The sequence below is a fragment of the Mesoplodon mirus genome, assembly GCF_964341445.2.
Source record: "Mesoplodon mirus genome assembly, chromosome: 15".
Taxonomy (NCBI): Eukaryota; Metazoa; Chordata; class Mammalia; order Artiodactyla; family Ziphiidae; genus Mesoplodon; species Mesoplodon mirus.
In genome coordinates, this window is record NC_138991.1 from 47920253 (window position 1) to 47940868 (window position 20616).

The following is a 20616-nucleotide window of genomic DNA, read 5'->3' on the forward strand; positions in this document are numbered from 1 at the left end:
CACAAGCCTCCGGGACAGGGACGCCAGCCAACAGAAAGGGCAGTATTCAAACTGAGGTGACGCTTTTCTTGCTACGTGACCGTTTCCTCTGTAGGCCTGTCAACTGCAGAGGGAGGCTTCAACAATTAGCAAAGAAGCACTCTTTTCTCCAGGAGCTGCGGGCCAACAAGGACAGAAAAGCTACAGTCACTGCTCCTTTCTCAAGGATGAAAACCAGGCAGTTTCCTGAACACTACACACTTCCCATACATACTTATGCCCCCCAAAAAAGCGACAGTAGGTTTTCCTGCCCAGATGCATAACTTGGCATTGACTACACCACGAAAAGCAAGAGTCTGTCTGGATGGGCTGGATTCCTGAACTACAGCTTAGAAGGGAAGGGCGCAGAATATCACCATGAACTGGCTCACAAGGAATAGTCATCTTAGGCGAACACATGCTAATACATTTCACAGAATGAGGGGTAACAGTCTAGAATCCAGAATGTGAAGTTTGGAACGTCTCTCGCCAAACCTTACTATGAGGGCCTGCACCAGTGAGACGAGAATTGCAAAGACAGCAGCAGAGCAACAGCGAACAGCACCAAGGGTACCATTCACCAAGAGACCGTCCCTCGTTCCAGAGTCAACCAAGCCATCGGGAGACAACAGAACTTCACGTGGACGAAGAACATAAGGGCTAAAGCCAGAAGAGGGAGAGCTAATCACGAAAGCCATCTATCCCATTTTCGATGTTTAAATACATCGGCCAACCCACTAGGTCAGACGTCTTCTTCTTGAGAAAGGCAGCATCTCTGAACCTGGGATGAAGGACACTTGAACATAACGCATGAGTGGAAGGACCCAATGGAGATGCGTAATTGAAAGAATCATTGGACTGCTGAAGAATTTCTCGAAACTTCTAAGGAAAGAAGGATCTGGGTCTGTGGCTGTAGGGCTGTATAACTGGCTTCCACCTGGCTCCTCTCAAAGAGGTCTTTGTCGGCATACCCAGGCACACCTGTGCCAGGCTGGGCCTCAAAGCCGAATCAGTGAGGGCTGCAGACAACCGTCAAAGCAGCAGCGGATCTCCCCAGAGATCGGGGCCCAAAGGGCAAGACGTTCAGACAGGAGTCACTGCGACACACTCTGCTGCTCAACAATCACCACGGCCAGTGTGAGCGACCCCGACCAGACCCGCAGCTCTTCCTCTCCCGCCTAGTGCTCACGAGCAGCAGCGTGGCAGGAGGGAAGCCAGGGAAGGAAGTGGTGATGAGGTACAAAAGGAGGAACTGACATCTTTGGGTTTTTAAAACATAAATTCCAATCTAGGAAGTGGGAAAATAAAAAGGGAAAGAATTCATTCTGAATCAATGGACAGAAATATGGCTTACTAACCCCACATTCTGCATACAATTTCATATAAGAGAGGGAAAAACCCACCCCAACTCATCACAACGCAGTCCAAATGTTTGCAACCAGTCATGAAAATATTTCAGGTGAAATCACTTAAAAAAAAAAAAGAAAGAAACCAGAAAGCTTTCGATCATTGCTTTCTAAACAAAATGGCAGATCTACTCTCAAACACACTTAAGAGTATTCCACACAACATGTTCAGAATTCCGATTTATTGATTTCCACCACATTGACTTTTAAAAATGGTATGAAGCTGACTGCAAGAAAGGGAACCGGTGATTTTAAGTTAAAATTAAGCTAATGGTGAAAGTACATCACCTCTGGCTTCAGTCACCACATCACCTTAGATTGGATATAGATTTTTTTTGAACAAAGTTCCAGAACTCTGAAATCCAGGGATGCTGCAGGCCTCTCCCAGCAATGTCCTTCACTTTGGGTCAGTCTCCTGGGCCAGAGGTGAAAGTGCTTTCAAAAATACTGCCATTTCCCCAGCACAGTGTCTTTGATTGCATCCACATATTGAGTTGGAACCCAGTACACCCAGTAGTAAGAGGCTTCCGTGGGGCCCAACTGAAACGCCTGGAAGGGAAAAAGGAAAACCAAGCGGTACTTCAGAGGTCGGGAGACTGAGCAGGCAGCATAACAAACATGGGGAGGGCTGAGAAGTGAATTAATTAAAAAGGGAGGGAAAAAAAAACTGTGCACAGGGGGAGCATTCTCCTGTCAAAGATAAATGGAGAAATAAAACATGAAAAGGTGGGAGAGTTAAGCATAGCCGATCCTAAAGCGGTGGTTCCCAAACTCGCGCATGCAGCAGAGCCAGCTGGGGGCTTGTTAGAACAGACTGGTGGGCTCCAGCCCCTGAAGTTCCTGGTTCTGGAGAGGTGGGGCGGGGCCTGAGGATCTGCATTTCTAACAAGTTCCCAGGTGATATAATACTGCTGATCCAGAGACCAGTTTGAGAACCACTGCCCTAGGAAAACTGTCACACATGCAGGAGGAAACAGACATGAGTGTTCAAAGCAGCACTGTCGGAAATGATAAAAACCTGGAAACAACCTACATATCCATCAGTAAGGGAACGCAAAATTAAAAGTGACCTACTCGTATGAATACTGGATTTACTTTTAAAAGGTATGAACTGGATCTAGAGTTAATACAGACAGATCGTAATGTCGAACCAAAAAAAGCAAGTTGCAGAACGATACATACCATGATACCATTTATGAAAACTGAAAAAACACAAAACAATACTGTATCTTGGTCATGGATATACGTGAAAATAAACGCACAGAGAGATGGGAAGGATCCACATGATAAATCATGATAATGGCAATACGGGGAGGGAAAGACAATGGGGACATATTCACTGTTGATATATTTTCTTTTATTTAAAGCAAGATTGAAAACAAGTTACAAAATATTTACAATAGTCATTTCTTGGTGATGGATATATGGGTTTGTTATAGTACTCTCGGTCCTTTTCTGTGCTTTTTAACATTTCTCTAAGGTGACATTCCCCCCTTTTCTAAGGTGACCTGTGAATCTAGCTAGTGAAATGGCATCTGCAAAGAGGGAAATAAACAGTTTCATTAAGACAAAGGCCAATGTGCTACTTAATGGCGTTTAGAAAAGAAAGGGGGCGATTAGAACCCACCTCTGCCAGCAATGACTCCAGAGAGAAATCAGCATTTAAACTAAATACAAAGGCATTAGCCGTCCACACTACCTCCTTAAAAGATGTCCAAAATGGTCCACTCTACTTGTTTGAAATCCTTCTTCCCAGGCTGTCTGAAAACTGGGACTGCAAACCCTCCCGGGTCAAACTGGTGAGACAGATGTTTCGAAAGGGAGTGAAGGGGCCCAGTTGAAAATATTAAAATCCAACTTTTAAAACAGAAAAAATCACTAAGCAGGCAAAACAAATCACCTGCAGTCCTTTAAAGACTACAGAGACTAGTGGCGGAAGGGCCGCCCGAAGGCCTGAAAGGAGCCCGTGCCGTCATCGCCACTGCCCGGAGGACACCCATGAGCTGTGCACCCAAGGCTGCATGGCAGCCATGGCCTGACGCAGCCCCTGAGCTGACAGACCCCGACAGGGCAGCAGAGGGGACACGACTGGCCGACCTCCTAGAGCCAGGGGACCTGTCATCTGCCCAGAAGAAACTGCCATGCCTCGAGATTCCCTTTTCCCGGACCTCCCAACACCTCCCTGCGCCGTGAACCCTGGAGGCCAACCCGCAGCTCAGACCGCTAACTCCTGCTCCTCCCTGGGCTGGCCGCCGCCGCCGTGGCTACATCACTGTCGCCTCCTCAGCGAGCAAGGGAGGCAGCCCCACCCGCACCCTATCACCGCTCAGCTCTGGTCCCTGGCACAGCAACTTCGGAGCAAGGTGGCTGAACTTCATTTTTAAAGCAGTCCCTTCAACAGTGCTGGGAAGACAGAAGGTGTCTGCCTAAGCTGCTCAGGGAGTCTCGCCACGGAACTCCTGCTCTGTTCTGCAGACCTGGGAAAGGCCTCCAGACATGCTGTCTGGGAAAGAGCAGCCGTTCTCTTTACAGCACAACTCCATGCTTGACCAGGTCACAGACTCCACCCTCCCCACAGGGTCCTCGGCCACTCGAGGGCTGCCCCCTGGGATAAGCAACATCACTGCAGAAAGGGGCAGCCTGGTGCCCTCACAGACGCCAAGGCGAGTGGGAGGTTTTGTTTCATACGCAAGACAAAACTTAAAATGAAGACCCACAAGCCATTAACCTCCTCTTTATATTTATTTTCCTGGTCTAAAAGCAAAACATTACAGGTATGAGAGATGCAACAGAGATAAAGTGTATCCCCTTTAAACTGCTGGGGGCGGGGTGCGGTTTGCAAAATAAACAGAGCGAGGAATAGGTCACGGATTAAGTTCTAAGAATGGGAAGACAACACGAGGGTCTTAAACCTGCGCGTCTTCTCAACACTGAGTGTTCTCCTCAGTGAAAAATCCATTCCCTGTTGGAGGAGCAGAAGCAGGAGTCTAGTGAGGGCCGGGCCACGCCGGCTACTTACCATCATGTGGTAGTCTTCGTGTCCTTCGATAGGTTCACTGACCACATTTTTAATGGAACCCATGGGCAATTTCTCAGTCCGCTCTAAGTTAAGAGGGATTACAGTGATTATTAAAGGCCCCCCACTCTACTCCCGTGACTCAGTAGTCCCTCCTCAGGGCTGGTGGCCGGGGGAATCTTTCCCCACCCTCTAGGGACAACAGGAGAGATCTTCTGGTCAGTGCACCTCCAGCCCTGCTTGGGAGCTGGGGACTTCTCAGGAGCAAATGGGGAACTGGACTTGACAGAGGTATATTAAAGGTTTCTGAGAGCAGAGGTATAGCTTGCCTGGTGTTACTCCATAACGTGTGATGATTAATAAACACCCAAGAAATTCCTCTGCACGCTTACTGCCAAGCCCAGCCCTGGCTGAGGTCTTCGGCACCTGGGATAGTCAAGGGGACCCAAAAGAGGCAACTGCATGCCCCTGTGACTTGTACAGGAAGGGGGATGCTTGGGGCTTTAAGACCAGTTTCTATCCCTTGATCCTGCTCACTCACCCTCCCCCGCCCCGTTCCCTCCCTTGGTCCCCCACCCCTCCAAATACACACACTTGAAGAAGTTCTCTGAGTGCATTCATAACCTCTTATGATTAACACTCTAAATGCCACTTATCACACGGGGTCAGAAGACATTTTGCAGCAAGTTTAAGGATGGCAGGTAAGAAAGAGGAGGCAGCGAGGGATGCCTGGAGTGAGATGAGACTGGAGGTGAGGAGCCGAGGGCAGCAGGACAGGGCTGGTGGCAGGAGAGGCGGGGGCACCTGCACGACAAAGCCACCGCCCAGAAGCAGCAGACATCTCAGGGAGGAGTTCTCAGCACATGGAGAAACCAAGCTGGAAAACTCATTACAGGCTTTGCAGAAAGCAAAATCTGGAAAACGGAGAAGTTGACAAAACAAACCAGGAACTTAGAGCCCTGACTTGTTGTCTAGTTGGTGACTCGAGACATGTTATTTCCATCCTGTGGGCCTTGGTCTCTGAAAAATGGGGATGAGGAGATGGGACCTGAAGAGGTTCATTCAGATTTTGACTTTCAGTGGCTCTAAAACAGTGACCCACAGGTAGGACCTGACCAGCACTTATCTTTAAGATGGAAACTTTTAAAAACACCAGCCATTTTGAATTGTCCAGAGATTTCACGCAAAAATATGGACTTCTGGCTTCTCTTGAAAACACAGAAGATTCAACAATCCTGGGCCCACATTCCTGAGTGACAGCAATCAGCTAGATTAGAGACTCGAGTTCCCTACAAGCAGGGCACATGCTCCCCCGAGGCGGCTCCACATGGTCAGAGGTCCCAGTTCCTGCCTGGAGCTCATTCTTCTCCCTCTACTGGGCCTGAGGCTGTCAGTACTGCCTTCTACACACGCTACCGCAGGAGCCCTTGAGTGCCACTCGGTAAAGCATCCCATCGAAAAAGAGGCCAACTAGCAGCTGGGATGGTCACGTCAGCAGAAAGATGAAGCCAGTGGCTGGCAGCCAACTCCCAGAACAAGCTGTCCTCCTCGGACAGTGCTGAGGACACCCAGGTGACAGGACTCCTGGGCTCCCAAGTGAGAAGAAAGCCTGAGGTACACTGACACAGCTGTCTGGGTGGGAATGGAAAGCCCGGCCTTGGTCAACCCTTGAAGACATGAATGTTCACGGCCAGGCTCTTTAACAAGGCTAGTGAGTAATGTGGCTCTCAACAGCTCTGAAGCCCTGATACATCAAGATTCTTCTAGAGCTCTGCCTTTGTGCCAAAGCAGAAAGGCAGCTGCTCCTACAAGCTGAAATAAAACCTCTAACTCACGTGTGGGAGATTCTCTTTAGCTCCTGCAGTTACGATGTTGTTTCCTATACAACATCATAACCTGGAAACATTCCCCGAGGAACCAACGAACACTTACACACTTAGTCCTCGTCCAGCTCCCCTGTATGCACCCACCCTCTGGGCCAGCATCCTTAGCCCCTGCCTCCCATTACGCTGCCGAGTGAAAGTGCAAGCCTAGGAAGAGGCAGGCTCTCAGCAAGTCAATGCAATGGTGGAGAACTAAGCAAAATCACCTGCAAGGTCATGAATAAGTGACGACCTGACAGAGACAGGGTAGCTCACAATTAAGAAAAAACTGATGATGTGACAGGCTCTGCAGAAGAGAATGGCCTGCTAAAGGGTTCAAAGGCCCCTGGAAATGCTGGGAAAGCCCTTAAATATTATGCACAACTTGCTTTGCCCATGCAGTTAGAGTCGAAAGTGAAATGAAGACTATAGCAAGGAATCATAAACTTGTTAGAAAACTCAAGCATTTTGGCCATTTCAGTCTTTGTTCATTTTAAGAATCAGGATAGGATTGAAAACAAGAAACATTTTCATATTTCACATGATTAAAATCTCACTCCCCATCACCCCTACTCCAATTATTTTCCATAAAACTTTGGTCCCATTTTAAGCAGAATCATACTAAATAGCCTGTCCCTGAAACCAAGTAACCTTAGATGATGAGATCCCCTATACTTCTCTTTACCATTTACCTCGAACACTGAATACCTACAGTGCTGGCCAGAAACAGGTGAATTAGGCATGTTCGGTTCCCTCCAGGAATCTAATAGGGGGACAGACATGTCAGAGAGTAATGAGTGCTCTGAGGATGTAACGGGGCTCTCTATGAACAGAAGGGGCAGCAATTCATTTGGAGGGTGGGGGAGGTATCAGGGAAGGCTTCATTAGGAGAGCACATTTAGGTAGGACCTCGGAAGACTTTGTTAACAGGAATGGGAAATAGGCATTCTGGGTAAGGGCACAGCATAAGCAAAGACGTGAGCTGTGCAAAGCACGGTGGGAAGCTCAGGGAATGATGCAATTGAAGTACGTAGGGCACAACAATGCAAGTGGGGCAGGAAGTGAGGTCAGAAACTTAAACTGGGCCCCATCGTTGAGAATACGGGACACTATGTTTAGGCATTTGAACTTGGCCTTAAAGAGAGCAAGGTTTTTGAGCACAGGAACCAGTGAGGAAAAACCAGTACAGAACATGGGCAGGACAAAAGAGATCCCGGATGGAGCAGGGATATAGGTTAATTTGCTTTAACAGACCAAGTTTTGAGATGCTAGGAGCTAACTGGCGCAATAGAGCGGCAAAGAAAGGGACACAAGTAATTCTGGAATGTAACTGACAAGACTTTGAACCATCTGGGGGAAGGGAGAGGGAGTACAGTCAGAGACACTTCCCAGCAAAAAGCAAGCCTGATTCACAGGCACAGGCAGGGTAGGTGGGGGGAAGCAGAGGGCAACCAGGCAGGGAAGGACAGGCAGGTCCCTAATACAGGGGCAAACTCTGACCTACAGGAGCCAGGCAGGTGACATAAATTAATAAAGCTGGCTACGATAAAAGATAAATGAAACAGTGAGGACTACAGCATGGACCACCTGAAACCACTGCTCGACTCCGGCTGATCGTTGCCATGTGAAAATGCAGGTCCAGAATGGCTAGATCTTTTGCTTCTTTTCAAGAGAAGCACACAAAAAAAAATCAGATCCAGTGAAACCTCCTGATTTTCACAGATTGTGTGTAAACTCATAAAACCCTTGTCTGTGGACTAGACCTGGCCCTCAGGCCACATGTTTGGAACCTCTGGTTTTGGCTGCAACTGAAGAGTCACTGTTTGATGGATTGGCCCTGAGATCAGACTAAAAAGAATGAGGGAAGAGGGTCCAAATAGAAGGCGAGCATCAAAAAGCAAAACTGAAAGCCAGGAGCACACAAAGCACAGTGGAGAAGGATTTCAGAATGAGGAGCGGAATTGCACCCAAGGCCACGCCCTGCAGGGTACGAGAGGCAGTGAGCCAGGAAGAGGTGAGAGCAGTCCGTACCTTTAGTGCCGATCCACAGCTGGTCTTGTTCTAGCTTAAAGGTAAGTCTCACTTTTCCCCCGGACTTATTGTACATGCCAGATAAGGGTACAGCTGGCAGGCGCTCCTGGAGACACAAGAGCATGGTAAGAGAGAGAGGAACCAGAAACAAGGCGAGACAGGAAAAGAAGACGGGACAAGAGTTGAGGACCTGATTGCAGGAACCTCAGGAAGTCAGAAGGTGAGCCTGGTTCCCTTTTAGAATGCTCACAAAGGAGTTTGGCTTACCTGGGCACCCTTAACAGATGGCATCACATCTTCAGGTTTTCCTTTATCCAACACTTTCCTGTGTTGCTATAAGTCAGAAGAGATAATTAAATGAAACAGCTGACTGCATTTTAGTCTATTATTACCTCTTTGAAACAGAGAATGAAGAAAGCCTTAATGTTTTGGTTCAAAAGCTTCTTGTGACTACAGATATGGGTCCTTTGACACTACAGAGCAGTGCTGTCCAGCAGAAATTTCCGTGATGGAAATATTCTATATCTATGCTGTCCAAAACAGTAGCCATGAGTCACTTGTGGCTACTAAGCACTTGAAATGTGGCTAGCCTGAGTAAGGAACTGAATTCTTAATATTACCGAATTTTAATCAGCCACATGTGGCTACCACATTAGACATCAAAGCTCTAGAGCAATCAGGATTTCCAGATTGCTAATTCAAATAAACTACTTTCTTCTCCCCCTCCCCCGAAATCACCACTGAAAGAATTAAACATCAACATAAGACAGCCACAAAGGGTGCTTGCTCTCCTGGCATGTACAAAACAGGACAGCCATTTCTGTCAACTTAAACTCCCAAAGAAACCTATAAGGATGCTGATAATCAGCTTAGCTGCCTAGAAGGGGCACTCCTTTAACAAATGAAGACTCAGTCCATTGCAGAAATCTTCCCCATAACCCCACCCTCAACCCCAGCTAAACAGAAAGCTCAGGAGCCACATTTCCAAAGAGAAATGCTGATTATACTCTATAGCCTGACATTGAGAAGTCTCTAACCCCACTCCCACCTCAGGAGTCTGAAGCAGCTCATTAAGGGTTCTAATTAGGCTCATGGCCCCCTAAAACTGTTTTTGTCTGGCCCAAATGCCTGAGTCTTGTTTCCTCTCCATCTGTGGCTTTACAGGTACAGTCGCTGTCTGGTCAAGCCAGAACTGTAGGGTAACAAGTGGGTAGAGGGTAAACATTTAATCGAATTTAAGGACCAGGTGGCCAAGAGCCAGCTTAAACCCACACCAGCATGGTGGAAACCCTCTGGCAGGAATAAACTTAACACTGCCAGACTACTACCAAAAGGTCACTCTACATATCAGCCCTAGATTCTTGAGCAAGCTGATGAAAAGCCAGGAGAACGGGTCCCTCTCAGTAGGTCACGTTATGCCTCATAACCAGCAACAATGAAACAAAGCTGCGTGGATTAGAAGCCTAACTGGACTCATAGCTCACAAGTACCTTTTGAAGAATTTTCCCTTCACTATGGAGAACACTTCTAAAGCCTGTTAAGCTACCATTAGTAACTCAAAACCTGTATTTAAGAGGCATGTTATGCTCCAAGGGTGTAACCAGTGGGAAGGCTCATTCATGTCTGCCATGTTCCTATTTGACAATTTCATACATTGTGGCAGAGGAAGATATGAAAATGGAAATGTACTCATTTAGTTACAAGACATTGTCATCCCACATTTAGAGGCAAAAGTATCCAAATAAACACATTTTAGATGTTAACATAGGTTTACAACCCTTTATCTGAAACCCTAAGGACAAATGTTTTGTACTTCATAAAGTCTAAAACTTTTAAGGATTTTATAAACGTAATACAGTTTTCTTTTTCGTAATACAGTTTTAAAATACGCTACATAATATTCTTTGTGCAGTCTAGGATAGCACCTTGTTACCAAATATGTTAACATTTCTAGAGCAAAACCTGACTATTCACACTAATTCTGATCAGGTTTTGCTGCCAAATTTATAGAAGCACTTGGGTTTTCCGACTCTTTTGGGGTTCTGGAAGCACATATAAAGGCATTATGGACCTGTAACACAAAATTGTGTCCTTCTCACACTGTTGGCTATGTGCCTTGGTGCCTAAGGTCACTGAAACTGATGTTGGTCAAGGTTGGTTTACTCTCCTCAGGATACAGGTTAAGTTGAGAATATCTATTTTCCTGGAACACATTAAGAGTGGCCAGGAGACTCCGTAACTACAAGTGGGGTTTGCTGGGTGATAAGATCACAAGTGATGGTTCTTCCAATCAGTTCCTTCCACAGTGAAACACTCTTACTTTTCCCAATTACAAAAAAGAATCTGAATGGCTACAATGAGCACAAAACAGGCTGGATCTCTTCCATCCAAAATGACCAACAAAGCATGTAAAAATTCAGGCCCCCATTTCACAGACCAAGAAGAGGGAAAAAAGAAAATCAGCATAGTTATCTTCCTAGTCAGCTTCATTTGGCTTCCTGAAACAGTCAGTTTTAGAGGAACCTCTGAAAGCTATTGATTTCCATGCCTATCCAGAAAAGGGCTTGTTGACGTGAGGGAAGCCACAAGCCAAAAAACAAATGTAAGCACTTGTATAAAATGGAGGATTAATTCCAACAGTGGCATTTTTCTCTGGCGCTAAATAGGAGAGAAACCCACATCTGCTTCATTTCAATACCTGGTCTAAAGCCTGCCTTTACAAAGGCCTTATCCTAAAGTAGATAGACTTGAGACACACTGACCCGCCAGATGAGACAAAGATGCAAATCTCAGGTAGTTGTCACCTCCACTCAACAGCCAGCCGCACCCAACTGCTGCCATAAATTTCCATCATGGGCCCTGTCCAAAAAGGAGCTTATTCTAGAAAGGATACAACCAGCCTAGGCTTGAGAGGACAAAGCCTCACACTTCCCAGGACCAACAATCACACGACAGACTCACTTTCTGCCTGCAGAGAGGCTCCTTCTTGTTCTCTTCGGCCTTTGCGTCCTGCTGGGCAGCATCTTTGGGTGTGTTTACTGCTAAAACGTCATTTATCGTGGAGCCAACCACCATGATCTTGGCTCCACTGGTGACTTTTATTTCTCTCAACGTCTTATCCTCAGGGACAAGTCCCTTATACATGACTTTCTGCATGGCAGGCGGGAGACCTTGGGAAAAGGTAGAGGACAGTGAAAGGAAGAAACGAAAAACATTCTTGCACAACAGACCCGAAAGTGAATACTGCTCTATCACCAATTACTTTTGTGCACTCAGGCAACTCACAACCTCTCTGAGCCTCCAGAACTTCATAAGAGTAATGACAATAGTTCCTTCTGTATGAACTTGTTTTACATATTAAGATATAGTAAATACGGAGCATTTAGTGCAGCACCTGGTATTTAATAACTGATCAATAAATATCAGCTATTATTCATTCCAAGTTGTTCCTCAACCATCTTGTGACTCAAATATTAAGTGAGAGTCCACAAACCTCAGGGATAGAAACCAATACCGTTTCTGTTTTTATGGCGCTTACAGGGTACGTGCAGAAAATGTAAAAAGAAAATCATTTCAGATGGCAAACTGCTGTAAATAAGAAAAAACTAAGTAATACGAGCATCTGTGAAGGGGCCAGCATGAGAGCCAAAAACAGTGTTTCCTAAACTTCCCTTATTAGAAGTACCTGAGACATTTGCTAAAAATAATTCCTGGCCACATTCCAGACCCACTGAATCAAAATCTCCAGGGGGAAGGGCCTAGGAGCTGTAAATTTCACAAGCGCCTTAGGTGATTTTATTAGAGATGTTAGAAGCACGAGTTAGAAACTTGGGCCGAAGAGTCAAAAATGGGCTTGAATCCCAGCTCAGCCACTGACTAGCTCTGACTTCAGGTCTCATTTTCCCCACCTGAATAATGGGCACATTACAACTTACTTGGGAGGACTGTTGTGAGCACTGAAAACGCTGATGCAAAGAAAGTGGCCAGCGCGGTGCCTAGCACAGCGTCAACACTAGGCAGGTGAAGTGGGAAAGGCTGTCAGAGCCACGGGGATTACCTGTAATCGAGTGAATCTTCTGTTTTAGCTCGGAGCCTGTGCTATCCAGGGGAAACTTCACGTCGTGCTTAGTCTTGTTCCAGATGATCTTCAGGTCCACCAGCTCCCTGTCCGCGCCGCCGCCCGCGTCCTCCCCGTTGCTGACCGAGGCCTGGGCCGCGAGGTCTCCAGGGGGCTGGGCCGGGGCAGGCTGCAGACTGCCTCGCGCGGCGCAGGAGTCCTCGGCCGCCGCCCCCGCCGCGGCTTCGGCCTCCAAGCAGTTGAGGGGCCGCGCGGGCCCCTCGGTCGCCACGGTCTCGGCCTCCGTGTCCATGCCAGGTTCCTCCATGCCTGCAAGGGGGTTAGGGGGTGGGCGCTCGCCGCGGGCTGGGCCTGGGACCGGATTCTGCCCGGGCGCCGCCGGACCGCCGCTCCCGAGCCAGGCTGCTCCCCCCGCCGCGCCAGGCCGCATCCCCCAGGGGCGCCCGCTTCACCTCGGCCCGACCCGGGCGCCCGCCACCCCCTCCACACTCACCATCCGGGGCTCCGGCCGCCGCCATGATGATTGTGTACAACACCCACCGCTCCCGCAGAGGCCGCCGGGAAAAGGCGAGCTGACTGAGATTGGCCCCGGTAACAGCCCCTAATCGCGCACAGCCTGGCCGGAAACAGGTGGAGGTTTCTATGGAGACCCGCCTCCTCCGCTTCCCCGGCCCGGCCCCTGCCACGCTTTAGCTTTCAAGAACCCGGGGGGCGGGCCCGGGAAATCGCCCGCTCGCTGGACTCTGCCGCCTAGAGGCCGAGTGGGACCGCAGTCGTGCAAGGGGGCGTGGGCTTGTAGGCTAGGAGGCCTGCGCCTTTAAGGGGCGGGGTTGCGTCTGCTGTGGCGGAAACGGATTTGCTGAGAGGAGTCCCCGGAAGTGATGCACGGAGAAGCCCACGTGTAGGGTTCCACTCCACATGGCTGTGCTCCTGAAGACGTTGGTGCATCCCCGGAGGCCCCCGGCGGCCTTGGGTCGCCCCCTGGGACGGCGCGAGGCCAGCCTGGGCACTCATGCCGGGGCTGCGGTGCGAGTGCGGTTCGCCCCCAGCCCCACAGGTAACCTTGGCGGACGTGACGCTGCAGGCCGAGGCCCACCGTCTCTTGCCCGCCCCCCGAACGTTCCGAGCGAATCCCTTCCGGTGGAGTCAGCCTGGGCGGGCAGTGCGGCCTCATTATACAGAGGCAGAAATAGGTTTACGAGCGGAAATTTTTCGCATTGCCAGGAATTTCGTGTTTATTGTACTGTACCATTTCTTTGGGCCCCTTTTTTCTTTTGTGTATATAGTAAATGTGTATTGAGTACAAAATGTTTTAGGCGCTGGGGTACAGTGGACATGGAGAAAGTAGGGCCCCCGCTCCCAAGAAGCCTACACGGTAGTGGCTGCAACAAACACATATAAAAATAACTAGTTTTAAACAGTCACGTGTGTCATGCGGAAAATGAAGCAGGGTAGGGGACTGGGGGTTGGGTAGGATGCTCAAGGATGCCTTGCTGAGGAGGTGACATAAGAGCTGAGAACCAGATAACAAGAAGGAGCTAGGTATGTGAAACCTATAGAAGGAATCTTCTGGGCAGAGGAAATTGGAGATACAAAGGCCCTGTGATTAGTGTTGGAGCCTAGCAAACCAGGGAGTTAGCCAGGGGCCCATTGTATACCCTAGCGGCGATCTTGTCAGGGCCTCCGCACCAGTTCCCCAAATTCTTTTCTCACCAAGGCAACCTGCTTGCCCTCTTCACACCAAGCATGCCTCTCATTCTGAACTCCAGGGTCACAAAGCTACCTTTGTGGCAAGATCTCAGCTACACAGATTGACGGGTCTTTCTCGGCAGGCAGTATCGTGTAGAGCATGCTTCTCAAACCACCCCTGGTGAAAGGACTGGTTTCTGATTTCCAGTCAATTATGGACCAATACTTTTATAAAATCAATATAAAGAAATTAGTAGAAAAAGGAAACTAGTAAATGCATACAAAATATGAGACTTTCTTTTTATTGAATTCAACAGATATAAAGTTATTCTGTCAAATAGCTGTCAACTTGGTTGGGAACTGCCAACAGTTTGCAGACAAGCTCTGGTTTGGGTGCCAAGGCCTGGAATTGTCTGGGCCCAAATTTCTAGCTTTGCCACTTCCTATCTGTGTGGCTTGAGAAAATTATTTAACCTCTCTGAACCTCTGAGTTTTACCATCTGTCAAACAGGGCTGGTAATAGTACCTGCCTCATGGTTTGAGCTAATGCAGCTGAGGCACTGGGTAAGGACTGGTACTCATGGAAAGCACTTAATAAGCAGAAGGCTCCATTATGATGATTTTAATTCTCCTTTCCTTGCTGATCTGTGGGAAAAGCCCATGTTGGAAAGGCTGTTGACTACAGATAGAAGAATGTAGATCATTATAATAACTAAAATAAATAGGGTACTCTGGTCAGCATTTATGCCTCACAGCAACCTTGCAAGGAAGGTTTCTATTTTTTGTTGTTAATCTCTCTAACAAATTAAGAAGTTGATGCACACAAAAGTCAAGTAGAGTGCCCAAGGGGTAGCAGAATTTGAATCAAGGTCTATTTGATCTAAAAGGTCTTGCTTTCAACTATTGGACCCCTGTCCTCTATCTTGGGGACCTCTGGTTTTGTGGTGGCCTTGTAACTAGCTGAAGGTCACATACATAATCAGTGTTGAGCTGGAGTCTACCTGACTCCAGAGAAGCATTTCCTATCCCGTGCTGCCTCCTGTACTTGGAGATGCAGACAAGCTCATTGTGGAGACAGGGCCGTAGCCTGGCCCAAAGAAGGAAGGGTAAGGGGGGAAATGACAGCCCTGGGAAAACTGTTCACTTTAACTTTTCAGTCAGGAATGATGAAAAAGTAAAATATTAAGAGTTTAAACTTGGGTGAAGAGAAATACAGTGGCATCGGATATTACTTTTGGTTAGTATCTAAAGCCAGCACTTAAAGTGTCAGGTAGACAAAATTTAAAATGTATGATGTGGATAGTCACATACAGTGCATAGAGGGTATGGGCAAAATGTAATTTTACAGTACTTTTAATTAGTAATTAATTTTTTTTTTGCCCAAGGACTTCACTGAATTTGCATAAGTTAGATGCGCGTGTGATGTAGCTTCACTGAATAACTGTCTGCTTCTCCTTTGGGTGAAATTTGGCTTAAGGCAAATGTCAGAGTAGAATGATGGGTGCAGTTGGGGAGATTTGGAGCCATTTTACCCAATGACATGCTCCAAAACTTCAGTGTTCTTCCACTTCCAGGATGAGGGTAAATGAGTCAACCAGCCCAGTCCTCTTCTGTGGCAACCTGCCTGCCTGGGTGCCTGACGGGGAGATGGGACAGGGTAGCGCCATTTCTTAGACTTTGATGTTCCCTGAGACCTTGTGTCACAAACAGAACTTACTTGCCCCTTGTCTTCCCCATCTTGTCTGAGCTGTTCTCTTCTTCCGCCAGGCTTCTTGCACCTGGGCGGCCTCCGCACTGCCTTGTACAACTACATCTTTGCCAAGAAGCATGGAGGGAGCTTCATCCTGAGGCTGGAGGACACGGATCAGACCCGCCTTGTGCCTGGGGCGGCGGAGAATATAGAGGACATGCTGGAGTGGGCAGGTGAGGCTGGCAGCGAGAGGCCCCTTCTTCAAGGAGGGAGCAGGGAGCAGGAAAAGGAGCCTGAAGGCTTTCTCATATGGCCCAGGGTGGAGAACACGGAGTCCCTGGAGGGAGTCCCTGGGGGAATGAGTACATTTGTGCTGCCTGGGGTGGCAGGTTCCACCTGGAAAGATGCTGAAGTTCCCAGCGGGGGGGTGGGGGTGGCGGGGGGGGTGGAATAAAAAGCTCCAAGGTTGTTTTGAGATTCTTGTTTTTATCTCAGAATCTCACTTCCTACTGGGAGCAGGCAGGAAACACAGGCCAAGTGGAAGATGGAGCGGGAGTCTCCAGGGGTGTGGTAAGCCCGAGAAAGTGCCAGCCCTGTTGATGTGGGAATCCTGGCCCAGCTTGTCAAATCTTCTGATTTCTAGGAGGAGCCGGAACTCCGGGGTTTGGGTTTTTTTTTTTTTTTTTTTTTTTTTGCGGTACGTGGGCCTCTCACCGTTGTGGCCTCTCCCGTTGCGGAGCACAGGCTCTGGATGCGCAGGCTCAGTGGCCGTGGCTCATGGGCCCAGCTGCTCCACGGCATGTGGGATCCTCCTGGACCGGGGCACGAACCCGTGTCCCCTGCATCGGCAGGCGGAATCTCAACCACTGCGCCACCAGGGAAGCCCCGCGGGGTTTTTTGTTTTTGATGACTACTTCCCATTGTTAAATCTGAGCTCAGGTTTTTGTTTTTTTTTAAAACCACATTGTATGAGCCAAACAAAACACGTGCAGCTTCTTAAGTCAGTCTCTTTAAGGGAAGTTTAGCCCTGAGGCCAGCTGAGCTCAGGGAGGATGAGGAAGAGTGTATGTGTGTTCCCCAGGTCAGTAGCTGCCTTCCTGTTGGAACAGGTTTGACTATTTAAGCTCGCCAAGGGAAAATGCCAAAAACACCAAGTCTGTCTTGACATGTGTATTCTAGTCTCAGGTAAATCATTAACTAAATTCTGGGTTCCTGAAGGACAAAAACTGATTTCAGTTCTGTCCTCTACTGTAGAAGGTTGTAGCAGAAACTCAGTTGAGATGAGTTGAATAAAAGAATTCATGTACCAATGTCACTTACTGTGGTCCAGGTAGTGGTAGTGTTCAAGCATGGAACCAAGACCCTGCCCTTAGTAAGTAGGGGAAGACAGGTAAATAACAGGTGAATTCATTCTTACTACAATATTAAGTGATGATAAGTGATGTGCAGGGAAGGGTAGCAGGCGAGGAAACCAGCAGGAGATGGGGGGGGACTTCCCCAGGGAGGGGACGGTAGAGCAGAGAGTTGCACAAAGTGAGGGGCCGGCCCTCTGGTTACCTAGGGGGAGAATGCTCAAAGCAGTGGGAATGGCAGATGCAAAGGCCCTGTAGAAGCTTAGTGCTGGGTGTATTTGAGGAGCAGCAAGGAAGCCAGTGTGGCCCAAGCACGGTGAGGTAAGCAGAGGACTTGGAGACGTGAGGACAGGGAGGTTGGCAGGAGCCCATGACTGGCCACGTGGTGTGGAGCACCTCCTACACTGTGCTAGGCACAAGGGTACCGTGATGAGCAAGACTGCCTGGTGCGTCCTGCCCTGTGGAGCCCCCAGCTCGGCACAACGGTGTGAGCCTTCTGGTGAGGCAGAGGGCAGGGATCCACACCCCAGGTGGCTGAGTTCTGGAGCTTCTCGCTTTGGACATCGGTATGTAATTTACACAGAATGACATTTACCATTTCAAAGTGGTCTTTAGTATATTCACTGAGTTGTATATCCACCAGCCCTCTCTAATTCCAGAACATTTCCATCACCCCAAGACGAAACCCTGCACCAGGCACTGCCTGTTCCTCCTTCCCTCCTGCCCCTGGTAATCACTAACCTACTTCCTGTCTCTGTGGTTTGCCTATTTGGGACATTTCATTTTATGTCTGGCTTACACTTAGGATAAGGTTCGTTTATGTTGTAGCATGAATCGGTTCTTCTTTCCCGTTTATGACCAAACAATATTCATTGTATGGAAATGCCACTCTTATCCATTCGTCAGTGATTGGGCATTTGGATTGTTTCTACTTTTTGTTTATGATGAGTAAAACTGCCATGAACGTTTACATACTATTTTTTATGTGAATCTGTTTTCAGTTTTCCTAGTGGAGTCTCTTAAACCCTGGAGCATTCCAAATGCTGGACACGTTAAGGGTAGATCAGGAAGGGAACCCCAGATGCACCTAACCCACCCCCCCTTCTCTGACAAATGAAGAAATACCAATACCAACAGTACCAACGGTGGTCACAGCCAGGACCAGCTGAGCACTGAGACGTGCCAGGCAAGGCGCCGAACCCTTCCCGCAGGCCGTCCTGTTCCAGCCTCGTGATGACCCCCTGGAGAAAGTAAATGTTTGTTTCCTTTTTTCGTAAAGGAGGAAACGCAGGCTCTGACAGGCGTCTTGCCTGGCCTCAGAGCTGGCCAGTGCATTTGAACCCAGGCCCCTCAGCCTCCAGTTTGTGTGACGTCGGGTGTGCAGGGTTAGCCCTGTCCTCATCTTCCTAATCGTCTGAAAGCCACTTCAGGGCAGAAACGCCATCATCCAGCTCTTCTGTGTCCACCCTGCCTCTCCCGGAAGCGTTTATAAGTTAAATCTATCCTTTCTGACCTGAGGAAACCGGACCCGGGGTTGGCGGTTTCGCTTATAATAGGTCACATTTAATCTAACAGCATATGTTGCAGCTGTTCTACGTGAAGCCGTTGCACTAAGCACGGCGTAAGCACTGGTGCGTTTACGTCTCGGTCACTCTGCACGGTAGACTCTCAGCTCCACCTTTCAGAGAAGGAAACCGAGGCTTAGAAAGGCTAAGGAATGCAAGAGGCAGTCCACCAAGTGGTTAAGAGTGCGGACTTGGGGCCAGCTAGCCTGGCTTTGGTCCTTGGCCAGGTGACGTAACACAGCCCCTCTATGCCCCCATGTCCTCCTTACTGAATGGGGGTAATAACGGCCCCTACTGGGTGGGGTGGTTTTGAGCTTTAACAGGGATCACAAAACATAAAAGCAGCCTGGAAGGTGCATGGCACTATCCCTCGTGACAGCCAGTCAGGGGCAGGGCCAGGAGCCCAGCCAGGCTGAATGGGCTGTCCCTGAACCACGCTTCTTCTCCCAAGTCCGCTGTTGCAGGCCTGCTGGCTTCTCCCTCCCCGGGGCAAGGATGGAGGGAGAGGACGTGCCTGTAAGGGCATGGACCGTGGAACCAGTGCACCTCCGTCCGACTCCTTATCCACCAGCCACATGACCTTGAGCGTTAACCTCTCTGTGCTTTAACTCTTCATCTGGAAAAGGGAAATCATAAGAGTAACAGCCTCATGGATTGTCAGGAGGGTTAGAAGCTTTGCTGTATGTGTAAAGCGCTTACCACAGTGCCTGGGAACCAGTGTCTTGTGCATCGTAGTTACTACCGTTTGGTGATTATTCTCTTCCTGTGTTGTAGGCATCCCCCCTGACGAGAGCCCCCGCCGGGGAGGTCCTGCAGGGCCCTACCTCCAGTCTCAGCGACTTGCGCTCTACGCCCAGGCCACCAAAGCTCTGCTGAAAAGCGGCGCTGCGTACCCGTGTTTCTGCTCACCCCAGCGGCTGGAACTCCTGAAGAGGGAGGCCCTAAGGAACCGCCAGACACCCCGGTGAGAGCCCCAGCCTGTCACGGGTGCCTCCCCAGGGGTGGATGTGTTCGTTAGCTCTTGCTGTGTAACAGATTATCCCCAACTGGCTTATCTCAGGGTTTCTGTGGGTCAGGTTTGGGCACAGCTTAGCTGGCTCCTTTGTCTCAGGGTTGCTCTCAAAGCTGCATCAAGGTCTTGGCCAGGCTTGCAGTTACCTCGAGGCTGGACTCTCAAAGGATCTGCCTCCATCCCTCTCCGAGGCTGTTGCCTGGAGGCATCTGTTCCTGGCCATGTGGGCCTCTCCACAGGGCAGCTCACAGCTTGGCAGCTGGCTTTCCTCAGGGCGAGCCAGGGAGAAGGCAGGGGAGAGCGAGGAAGGTGGAAGCTGCAGCTTCTGCATAACCTAATTGGGGAAGTGACATCTCACGGCTGTGTCGTGCTCTGTGCATCAGAAGGAAGTCACTAGGTCCAGCCCACGCTCAAGGGTGGGGAGGACACGGGAAAAACACCATGAGGCGGGGATCACTGGGGCCGTGTCAGCTCTGCCCGCCACATTGGGCCTCAGGCATGTAAAGTCATTTAAATTATTTCTTATTTTGAATCAGTAAAATTTGTCTCACGTCCAGAAAGATGTATGTGCAAAGATCTCTCCCAACCCTAGCTCTCGCTCCCCGATTCCCTCTCCAGAGACAATTGGTCTTAGAACCTTCTTATCTCTCCTGCAGAGACACGCAGTGCATACACTGAGGAACACATATTGGTTCTCTTCTTCCCCACTCTAATGGTAGCCCACGAGATACGTGTCATGCAGTTTACAGATCCCACTTACTGTCTTGAGGATCGGTCTGTACGAGTCCGTAAATTTTCCTCTGCTTGCATAGTATTCCATCACAGGGCTGTGTCATCACTCACCTGATCAGTTCCTCCCTAATGAACATTTATGTTGTCTCTAATCTTTTGTTACTA

At 48.9% G+C, this 20616-nt stretch overlaps 2 protein-coding genes across 7 annotated transcripts in view; one reads left to right on the plus strand and one right to left on the minus strand.

The window, feature by feature from the left end:
• Positions 1 to 346: 346 nt before the first annotated feature.
• Positions 347 to 13011, minus strand: UBFD1 (ubiquitin family domain containing 1). Of its 3 annotated transcripts, XM_082644891.1 has the most exons (7): positions 12905 to 13011; positions 12391 to 12720; positions 11295 to 11503; positions 8601 to 8666; positions 8334 to 8439; positions 4444 to 4526; positions 347 to 1973 (listed from the first exon to the last, which is right to left on the minus strand). In XM_082644891.1, the coding sequence occupies exons 1-7, from the start codon at positions 12927 to 12929 to the stop codon at positions 1863 to 1865; spliced, it is 930 nt and encodes a 309-aa protein (XP_082501017.1). In that variant the 5' UTR covers positions 12930 to 13011; the 3' UTR covers positions 347 to 1862. The 3 variants fall into 3 exon arrangements, with proteins under 3 accessions (XP_082501017.1, XP_082501016.1, XP_082501015.1); XM_082644890.1 differs by lacking the exon at positions 4444 to 4526 and having other exon boundaries at positions 12905 to 13010; XM_082644889.1 differs by lacking the exons at positions 347 to 1973; positions 4444 to 4526 and adding an exon at positions 5062 to 7065.
• A 285-nt stretch (positions 13012 to 13296) lies between these two features.
• EARS2 (glutamyl-tRNA synthetase 2, mitochondrial) overlaps positions 13297 to 20616 on the plus strand; it is a 29170-nt gene continuing 21850 nt past the window's right edge. For all 4 annotated transcript variants that reach the window (XR_014296019.1, XM_082643795.1, XM_082643793.1 and 1 more), the window contains exons 1-3: positions 13297 to 13468; positions 15868 to 16023; positions 19482 to 19671. Coding sequence is in view for 3 of the 4 variants with exons in the window: in XM_082643795.1 (XP_082499921.1) it covers positions 13330 to 13468; positions 15868 to 16023; positions 19482 to 19671 (485 nt within the window). In the remaining variant the exon portion in view is untranslated. The remainder of the gene's footprint in view (positions 13469 to 15867; positions 16024 to 19481; positions 19672 to 20616) is intronic.

What these genes read in the sequence shown, in the direction of transcription:
- UBFD1 (XM_082644891.1), bottom strand. Translation starts at nt 12,929, where the DNA reads ATGGCGGCGGCCGGAGCCCCGGATG. An exon ending in GGCGGCCGGAGCCCCGGATG is followed by an intron (nt 12,721 to 12,904) that starts GTGAGTGTGGAG and finishes ACCCCCTTGCAG; the next exon opens with GCATGGAGGAACCTGGCATG. An exon ending in GAAGATTCACTCGATTACAG is followed by an intron (nt 11,504 to 12,390) that starts GTAATCCCCGTG and finishes CCTTTTCCCAAG; the next exon opens with GTCTCCCGCCTGCCATGCAG.